We start from the raw sequence: 10,435 nt of genomic DNA on the forward strand, positions 1-10,435 counted from the left end.
AAACACGTGGAGTGTAGCGAAGTTTAATCCCAGAGGAATTTGGAAATTAAGAATGTAACTGAATGATATGACTGATGAAGTGCCATTAAGGCAAGAAAAATGGAAGAACGTAACTGAATGATATGACCTATGAAGTGTCATTAGGCAAGAAAAATCGTTACAAGTTTGTTGGATTTTGTTGGGAGTGTCGTGGCACATGCAATAATATATAAAACCTAATGCGAAAAGAGAATGGTATACAACACCATAATCTATTTAGTGTAAGCCTTAGGAGAAACTCAGAGATATTTGGCTAAACGAAAGCATTTAAGCATAAACTTCAATTATTGTCCACTAAAATGAGACGTCAGCCAGGGTGATACCTACTCTTTCATTACATATTTTTAAAATATAAATTCATCTCTCAAGTGGACAAAAATTTCCCAAGCACCTAAAAAGCAGGTCTATGCTTATAGTTCATAAGCGAGCTTAATACATAAGCCCCCACATCTTTGAAAGCAATTTCTTTTAAAGTCCAATATTTTATTTTAATTTTCTACAAACACCCAGGGGTGATACCTTCCTTATCAGTGTATTGTGCATCATCATTCACTAAACACATGCTATTCCAACCAAGCATGTTTTCTCCCAAATTCCCAAGCATAATTAGTTTTAGCTCAATACAACACATTTGAATTTAAACGTTAAGAAACAAAAGTCATCAAGTTGTATTGGTGCAAGTGTGCAAATAATATAGAAGTAATCAACAATAAAATGGAAATTGTGATCTGTTCAATAGCCCTCCTTTCTCTCACCCCTAAATTTGGTGGAAGCAAAAGTCTCAGATTAAGTAGTAGCAAGTAATAACATTAAAACCCACTAACAAAACTAATAAAATCCCTACTGCAATGTAGTAAAAACACCATGACATTTAGATGGTAGTAGCAAGATAAGAAAAACCATGAACCTAACCTCTATGGCTCAAAAGTAGTCACTTGTTGCCATTCCCCATTAACTGCTTCCTTCCACAGAGTTACGTTGTTGTCCCCATCAGCCACAACCAATACGTTTCCAGCCAAAGACCACGAAACCCTCCACACTGAGGTCCGAAAATCATTTAAAACTATGTCTTCCCATTGATCCCCTTCTGTAGTGGTCATATTCGTGACATGAGAGGTTACTTGGGACAGGTGGTCCAGGTGCGGAATAGTAAAGATATGACGTCTGAAGATATCAGTGGAACCCTTGGAACCTAAAGGCAGCAGACACCGAGGACACACGGTGGAAGCGGAACGCAGCTAGATGAAAGGGAGATTAACGAACCAAGAGAGAAGAGGAAGTTATCAAGAGGGGTGGGAGTTAGAAAGAAATAAGAGGAAAAAACCGCCAGAGAGAGAGAAGAGAGTTTAGAGGGTGTAATCCAAGATAATACATTTGGCGTCGTCTGTGGGGACTTGTCAATAGAAAATGACCACTGTAGCAAAAAGAGGATTGGGAAGACCTAGGAAAGTAGCAGTTCAAGAGGTGGTAGAGGAAACAACGAGTGTTAAGATGGAAGGGATAGGGGAGGAAGAGGTATCAGACGTGGCGGCAGACGCCACCAGACTTCTTCAAGATGAGATAGTTAGGCTGAGGAACGAGAATGACGAGCTAAGGAAGGAAAGAGAGAACACACAAGGGGAAGCGGAAAAGGGGGATCCCCGAGGTAGTGAAGTGGCAGGGGAGAATGAGAAATGCCCACCGCCGGGTGCGGAACAAACAGCGGGATTCACGCTTGAGGTAGTTAAGGCGATGATCGAAAAAGACAGGGAAGTGAACCGCGCAGCAGAAAGAGTGAACCAAAGCTTCATGCAGAAGGTGGTGGTGAATCTCAATCAGAACCCGCTGGCACATTCGATCTGGAACTCAGAGATACCTAAGAGGTTTACCCAACCAAGGTTTAAGAGGTATGATAGGAAGGGAGACCCGACGGATCACTTGCATCACTTCTGGCAACAGATGCCATTATGGCAGGAAAGTAGGTATGATGGACTCCAGTGCATGATGTTCCCTACCAGTCTTAAGGGGGGAGCATCGAACTGGTATTACAAGTTGACATCGTGGAGCATCAATAGATTTGAGGAGCTGGAGCAGGCCTTCGTCGACCACTTCATACACCAGAAAAGGAGGGTGGTCAACATAGCAGCCCTCTTCAATATCAAGCAGAGGTCAGGGGAGTCGCTTTGGGAGCTTTTATGTAGATTCAAGGAAAAGACGCTTAGAGTGGAAAATCTGGATGAATACACCGCGGTCATAGCCTTCCGGCACGGGTTAAGGTTGGGAACTAAAGTCCTCGAATCAGTGTCTAAAATTGAAATCACCATTTTACACGCTTTGTACCCTAAGGTGGAAAAGTACATACGATATGAAGACATAATGCAGAGGAATGCAAAGGAACAGAAGAAAGCAGGGAGGCAGTGCAGGCCGTAGACAGAGAGGACCGAAAGGATAAAGATAGAACAGAGGAAAGAGAAAAGGGATCATACAGAGGTGAGGCCCACGAACCAGAGAGAATGGGGGATCGAGGTGGGAGGGACATCCAAGAGAGGAAGCCATATCGTGAAATAGAGCAAACTCCTCTTAATAGGCCGTTAGAGGAAATCTTGCCGCTAATTAAGGGACAACAGTATTATAAGGGTCCATGGAGTACACCAGGGGAGCTGAAGGGGAAACCATTTTGTGCATATTATCAAATCAGGAACCATGCGACTAACGAATGTTATGCCTTAAAGTGGCTGGTGGAAAGAATGATTGAGAAGGGGATGCTTAGGTAGTTTGTCACTGAGGTTCGCCAAGCCGAGAGAGTGCCGGCTCTGGCTAGAATCTTAGGAACTATTAATGTCATTTTTAATGGAGAAACACTGAGGAGAAATGCACACAGAGACAAGGTAAGAAATACAGCAAGTTTACAGCAGGTCAATGAGGTGGTGAGTATACCGCGGCTAGTCGTTGGAACCGCGGTGGGTGTGGAAAACATCATGTTCACCCCGAAGGATCTAGAGCCAGTAATTTCACCGCACGAGGATGCGTTGGTGATCACTATAGCAATGGGTAATTACCTAGTAAAGAAGGTGTTGATAGACTGCAGCAGTTCAGTGGATTTGTTGTTCAAAGGGGCCATGGAGGAAATTAATATCGACAAAGATCAGATGAAAGCCCTACAAACAAACTTGTTTGGATTCAACGGCAGCATGACTGAACCCATGGGGGAGCTTGTGTTACCAGTAACATCGGGTTTGACGACTGTATTAACAAGATTTATGGTGGTGGACACCAATTCCCAATATAATGCAATCCTAGGGAGAAGATGGATACATAAGATGAAGGCGATCCCATCCACGTATTACCAGGTAATCCGCTTCCCCACCAATGGGGAATCTATGAAATAAGGGGGGATCAAGTCACAACGCAAAATATCCATCAGGTGACTGCGAAGAATATGGTCCGAGGAACAAAAGGGGAGAGTTCGGGGTGCGACCAAGGATCAACATAGCAATTACAGGAGGCGGGTGCGACGGCAGAATACAAGCCGCCTCCGGGGCCGAAAACTTTGGATAAGATTGAGGTAGTGAACCTGGGAGTAGGAGATGAGGTGAAATTTACATTGGTGGGGTCAGACTTGCCAGATGGATGGAAGAACAAGCTGGTATAATTTTTGGCAAAGAATAAGGACATATTTGCGTGGGTGATCAAGGAAGACTTTGTTTGTCATCACCTACATATGAATGCAGATGCAAAGCCTGTAAGGCATAAAATGAGGAGCGTATGACCGAAGTACGCTAAAGGGATTTGCAATGAGGTTATACGATTGAAAGGTGTCAGGATAATAAGAGATGTTGCGTTCACAAAATGGCTTTCCAATGTAGTCGCAGTTCCAAAAAAGAATGGCGCAGTCAGGATATGTGTTGACTTTACAGACATAAAAAAGGAGTGCCCTAAATATTGTTATCCTATGCCTCGGGTGGACGAGTTAATAGACAGAACAGCAGGTTTCAAAATATTCTCTTTCATGGACACGTCCATGGGATACAACCAGGTACTGATATTTGGCCCAGATCAAGAGAAGACAACCTTCGTAGTGGAAGGTGGTACCTACTGTTACACAAAAAAGCCCTTTGGTTTGAAAAATGTTGGGCTACATTTCAAAGGTTGGGAGAAAAGATGTTCGAAGGCAAGATTCGGAAAGGGATTGAAATATATATCGATAACATGGTGGAGAAAAGTATGTCGGAAGAGGAACACTTAGAAGGTCTCCAGGAGACTTTTGGCATACTACGGAGGCATAAGCTAAAACTCAATCTAAAGAAGTGCACATTTGGGGTAATTTCAGGGAAATTTCTGGGTTACATAGTTACTTACCGCGGAATAGAGGCAAATCCTGAGCAGATTCGATCACTAGTAGAAATCTCGTCCCTTCAAAATGTGAAGGAAGTACAGAGGTTGGCTGGAAGTGTAACGCCCGTATTTTTAAATACGTTTTTATCTATTTAATTAATTAATTTAATTATTTATTTTAAAAATTCGTCGGATTGGATTCGGGACATGTGGGCCTGATTTTCTGGGCCCGAGTCTGTGTTGGGCTTGGGTTTCGGATCCAAGTATATAAACACATTGTTCTAGATAATAGGGTTTTAAAAATAATAAAATATAATGAAAATGGAGGCAGAGCTTGAAGCTCGTTGCTTTCGAAAGCAAATGGGAGCGGACGGCTCGGACTTCGGAGGAATAAGGTAGGAGAATTTGTTAAATGTGGTGAGTAGCTATTTTGCTATTTCACCAGAATACAGAAACCGTTTTATTGTCCAATGTTTTCACTAAATTTTTACTGTTCATTACTCGGCGTCCTGTAGCATTGTTAAAACCTGTTGTATATTGGTTGTTGTTCTTAATTACCAAGTTTTATTGGAACTGAGCTCGTTAATGGCGGCGAGCCACAACAAGCAGTGGTTCAATGTTTGTAGTTTTTAACACTGTGGATACATTAAAACTTGTTTGGGGTCGTTGGTTGACGTCGGTCGAAGAAGCGCCGAGGTTTTACCGCCGGTTCAATTTTTTTTGGGTTGGTTTCATTTGGTTGAGTGATTATGGGTTGAAGTGGGATAGTGTAGGGCGTATGAGGCTGTCGAATGGGTGCTGGGAAGCTCGGTGGAAGCTCCCTAAGACTTGTTAATGGCGCACGCCATTCTTGCGGATCTTGGGACTCGAGGTTTATGCGTTTTTAAAATCGTTTGAACTGTTTTTGTTTGGATTTGGTGGGTTGTTGATGTTGGATTGTGTGGGGCTGTCGATTGGAGCTTGGAACAAGCTTTAATGGTGGCCGAAATTTGTGTCCAGATCTAGTTTGGTGAAGGTTGGATGTTAGGATTTGAGGTTTTTGACTTAATTAAAGTGGTAGGGGTTTTTGCAGGGGTTAAAACCACCTAGTTAAAAATGGGTGGTGTGTGGAGGAGTGGTGGCCGGATTGTTGTGGCTGGTGTGGTGCTGGATCTGTTGGAGGGAGAAGAGAGAGAACGCGATCCGGTGCTCGGGACGCATTCTATTTTTCTACACTGTTAGGCTGTTGGGCCTTGGGCGATTTTAAATCTTTGAGTTTTTGGTAGATCCAAAAATCTATTTTAGTTTGGGTCGGTTTTATGTTAAGTTTTGGGCAGTTCTTTTTGGTTTTGTTTGGGCCCCTTTTCTATTTGTTTTGTTTAATTTATGGACCGGTTTAATTTCAAGTTTTTGGGCGGTTTGAGTTCAATTTTTGGGCGAACCACTTTAACATTTTGGGCGGTTTCTAATATTGCTTGGGGCGTTTTAATTGCTTTTCTTTGGACCCGGTTTCAAGTTAGTTTTGGGGCGGTCCATATAACTTAAAATAGATCCAATTGGGTCGTAGAATAAATAAGTTGGTTTTAGACTTTTCGGGTTCTAAGGTTTGGGCTTGGCGGTTGGGTCGAACCATTACCTTAGTCATGAGCCCTCGAGCCATATGGCATTGACCTTAGCCATGAACCATGGCTATGACCACTAAACTTGTCGAACATGGAAAGCGACAGTTTGACTTTGACAATGACAGCGGTTTGACTTCGACCATGACGTGTTGATTTTGACTTTGACCTTTAACTTTGATGTTGACCATGACGTGTCGACTTTGACTTTGACCGTTGACCGTTGGCTTTGACCGTTGACCATTGACTGTGGAATGTTGACTTTTCCAGTTTTTCTCATATTTGATTTTATGGACTATTATAATAATAAAATGTTGCCGAACATTATATAACGTTGTTTGTCATTATCTAATTATAATTTGACGTGAGTAGTGTGTAAAACATATATATATTGGGCTTTAATTGTGGACTGTAGACTATTTAATTGTGCTACATTTTATGTTGTAAATTGTATGGACAAATCAAATGTTGAAATGTTGTGGAAGCTGATATAAATTTGGTTGGCATTATCTAATTAAGATTTGACGTTGATATTGTGACATTATATAATATGTTGGGATATATATATATATATATATTAAATGCAATAGTTTTGGAGGAATAAATGTATAAACCCTCCATTATTATATATGTGAGATGCTACTATGATGTAGTATAGTATTGATGAATATTTTCCCACGGGAGTGTGGCGTAGTGCAATAGGCACGTGAAATAATGAAAGTGGTTATGAGATATAATTGAGATATTTCTAAATATTGTAGCTTAGTGCAATAAGGTAATTGACACCGCTTGACGTGATATAGTGGAATGATTGTGAGTCATTAATGTATGACACCTAAATAAATTACGAACGAAAATGCTAGAACGACTACCACTCATGTGATGCGCCTGTGTGTGGTATGTGATATATAAGATGTTGTATATATAAGATGTTGATTGACCCATGTGTTGGGCAATCGTGAGCGAATAGTGGCTTGATTATTCCGTTTCAAAATAGAACGAGGCGCAGCGATATTTTATGCCGAATAGTGGCATTACTTACATAATTGCTTCCGTGTGAGGATTTTACGGTGTCGCGGCATCCCGTTCAGGGTGGTTACGCGACTGAGTGGTTCATTATGTAAGGGGAGGCATGTGGATGTACATTCGGCGTTGAGTAGCGATTGTGGTAGCCGAGGGAAACTAGGTAAGACATAGATCTGACGTGAATTTTAGGGACCATAAAGGAAAGCCTTAAATAATCTAATTATGGTAATATGTTTGGTTGGTTATTTGTTTAGTTAGAACCTAAAGCCTCGATAGAGGAACTACATGCCTTATTTATGATGCATTATAGTATGTTGTATTAGTTGTTGGAAGTTAAAGGCCTCGATTGGAGGAACTACTGCGCGAGATTATTGTACTTAAGGATGTTGTATTAGTTGTTGAAAGTTAAAGCGCTTCGGTGGAGGAACTAAGCTGCCCATTATGGTTTGTGTATATATTGGTATAAGTATATGTTGTATTTTTGGGCTACTCACACCAGCATTTTTATAATGCTGACCCGATTTGTATGTTTGCTTATCGGGTGTGTTCATTAAATGAACACAGTTGATAAGTCTTGACAGGTTTAGTGTTGAAGAAGACTGGTTGCTGCTCGTGGTTTGCATTAGCGTCGCATTTCAATATAGGTTTTGTTTTCCTTTGAGGTGATATAGATTTTCAGTTAAGATAAATTTATTTGCATTTTTCATTTGTTAATTTTTATAATGAAGAGGACTTTGGTTTAAGTTAAATTTTTATTGGTTTTTAAATTATCCGTATATTTAAACTGTTTATGGGTTTTTTGGAAGTGGAGAGTGCGTCACACCTCGGAGATCGAAGAGTCGGGAACAAATAATGTTTTTTTCCGAATTCTGTCGAAATTCGGGGTGTGACAGGAAGGGTCGCGACACTTAACATATTCATATCCAAGTCGTCGGACAAATGCCAACCACTGAATCGTTTGCTGAGGAATCCGCCCGATTTCCAATGGACCGCGGAGTGTGAAAGTGCCTTTCAGGAGTTGAAGAGTTACTTAGGAAAGGCACCCTTACTGTCGTGACCGGAACAGGGGGAGAAGTTGTATTTGTATCTGGGGGTCACAGAGTACGTGGTAAGCTCAGTCCTCATGCGAGTTGTCGATAAAGTTGAAAAGACGGTTTACTTTCAAAGTAAAACCTTGCTGGACATGGAGACCTGATATAGTAGGATTGAGAAGTACGCTTTGGCTTTGATATTTTCAGCACTAAAGTTGAAGCCTTACTTTGAGTCACATTCGGTGGTGGTTGTAACGAATCTGCCACTCAAGCAAGCTTTGAAGGCAGAGAAGACAGGAAGAATGTTAAAATGGGCGGTGATGCTCAGTTCTTATGAAATTTAGTACCAGATCAGGACGGCAGAAAAGGCGCAAGCCATGGTGGAGTTTTTGGTAGAATTTCCGGTCGAGGACCACACTTGGTGAGAGGAGATGATCATGGAACAGGAAGAGGAGGTTAGCCACGACCCCTTGGACCCTTGGGATGTGAGGAACGGGTGGAGAGTTTTCGCAGATGGTTCCGCTACAGATACAGGGAACGGAATTGATGTCGTCTTGGTGACTCCTAAATACACTCGTCTAGAGTTGTCAATGAAATTGGGATTTGCGGCGTCTAATAATGAGTCTGAATATGAAGCAGTGATAGCAGGATTGAATTTGGCTAAAGATCTGGGGGTGAGCGAATTATCTGTGTACTCCGATTCTAAGTTGGTAATTTGTCAGGTGAATGGAGGGTTTGTGACTCGTTGCCCAAGGATGGCGAGATACTTGGAGGTCTTGCAAAGGAAGGCAAGCAAGTTTAATAAGATCAAGTTTGCTCACTTAGGCCGTGGAGAGAATAGACACGCCGACGTGTTGGCTTATGTGGCTGCAGTACTTCTTGGGACAGAGGGTCGCTAAATTGAAGTGAGGGTGTTGAGCAAGCCAAGTACATCAGAGGAGGAGGGTGTGTGGCTCACCACAGAGAGGGATACGGGGTGGATAGAACCCATAAAGACTTTCCTGATCGTAGTAGAGATAGAAAACAAGCAAGAGAAGCAAAAGATGGAGTAGGTGGTTCAAAGGTACACCTTGCTAGATGGGGACATGTATAGAAAAAATTTCAGCAAACCGCTGTTAAAATGCGTAGGGTCGCAGCAGGCTCAAGAGTTGTTGGCTGAGGTACACGAAGGTGACTGCGGAAGTGACACTGCCTCTTTTTGTGTGTGAGATGTGGTGTATGGATGATGTAGATGTATGATGTATGATGGTCGTTGAACAAAAAGAAGCGTATCAAAACCTAATTATCCCTCAATAAGTAAAGGATGAGTAGGGTATCGTTCCACTTTTAAGTGTATGTTTATATGAAGGACAGGATTGGAAAGGGGGTTTGAGGGATTAAAAACTATGATTATAGATATTGTAGATTCTAATGCTAAACTAAACTAAACTAACTAAACTTATACTAAAGCTAAGAATTGGAAATAAGGAGAGAATATGAGAGAGATAGATTCAAGAGATTCAAATCCACCAATGCTTTTGATTCAATGACTTTTTGCTTCATGTTGTTCTCCAAGTAGACTACAATCGGGCAATCGAGCGTGCCGATGCCTTTTTGGGTGAAACATCGTTAAACAATTAACTCTACTTAAGGTTGTTCCTATGTTCATGTTACTAGTATCTTCTTTCCTTTTATGTGAGCTTGGCAGGCTATTCAATGAATCACCATCTAAGGCAAACACAAAGGAATACTTCCCTTACTCTAAAACAACACTACAATTAGAAGAAAAGTAGAGAATAATAGTATAATATTCAATTACAATAAATAAAACTCTATTCTAGCATTATATTCAATTGCAATAAATAAAACCCTAAACTAGCATGATATTCAATTGTAATAAATAAAAACCTTAATCTATACTTCCATCCCCTGGTGTGGGCAATGGAACTAATAACTAAAAACATAAAGAACTAACCTAATTGAAGAACACCATAAACCAGAAGAATCATTAAACCTTAAGCCGGCTTCATCTCCTCCCCCTTGAAGGAGAAGATTAGCCTTCCATAAAGAAGGAAGAACACGAAGAGCGAGAAGAAGAAGAGTCGAAGAACATAAGACTAGAAAGACTAATTTATTAAGACTCGACTAGTTAAAACCGATCTTTTATTATTAATCTCTCTGCCTCAAGTTAAGGAGACAAGAATATAAGTGAATTGGCAAATTACATGAGGCACTTAGGTCCTCTATTTATAGGGGTTACAATGAGCTCTAGAAGCATTCCAAACCGTCATTTGTTTCCCTAATACGATAGACTTCTTTTTGAGTCCAACCGGCCCCGCGAAAAGCGAGAAGGAATTGGCTACGATTAATCGATTCATGCGTCCCGGGCGCATTATTCATCGTCCCGGACTTAATCAATGCGTCTGGACGCTCGATTTATGTGTCCCA

At 41.3% G+C, this 10,435-nt stretch overlaps 1 protein-coding gene across 1 annotated transcript; it reads left to right on the top strand.

Annotated features, from left to right (window-relative positions):
- Nucleotides 1-3,065: 3,065 nt before the first annotated feature.
- Nucleotides 3,066-3,407, top strand: LOC147497808 (uncharacterized). Its single transcript, XM_086563016.1, has one exon. It carries the CDS (start codon nucleotides 3,066-3,068, stop codon nucleotides 3,405-3,407), a length of 342 nt encoding a protein of 113 aa, XP_086419142.1.
- Nucleotides 3,408-10,435: the final 7,028 nt, after the last annotated feature.

This window comes from Coptis chinensis, chromosome 5 (genome assembly GCF_015680905.1).
Source record: "Coptis chinensis isolate HL-2020 chromosome 5, ASM1568090v1, whole genome shotgun sequence".
Lineage (NCBI taxonomy): Eukaryota > Viridiplantae > Streptophyta > Magnoliopsida > Ranunculales > Ranunculaceae > Coptis > Coptis chinensis.

What these genes read in the sequence shown, in the direction of transcription:
- LOC147497808 (XM_086563016.1), top strand. Translation starts at nt 3,066, where the DNA reads ATGGGTAATTACCTAGTAAAGAAGGTGTTGATAGACTGCAGCAGTTCA.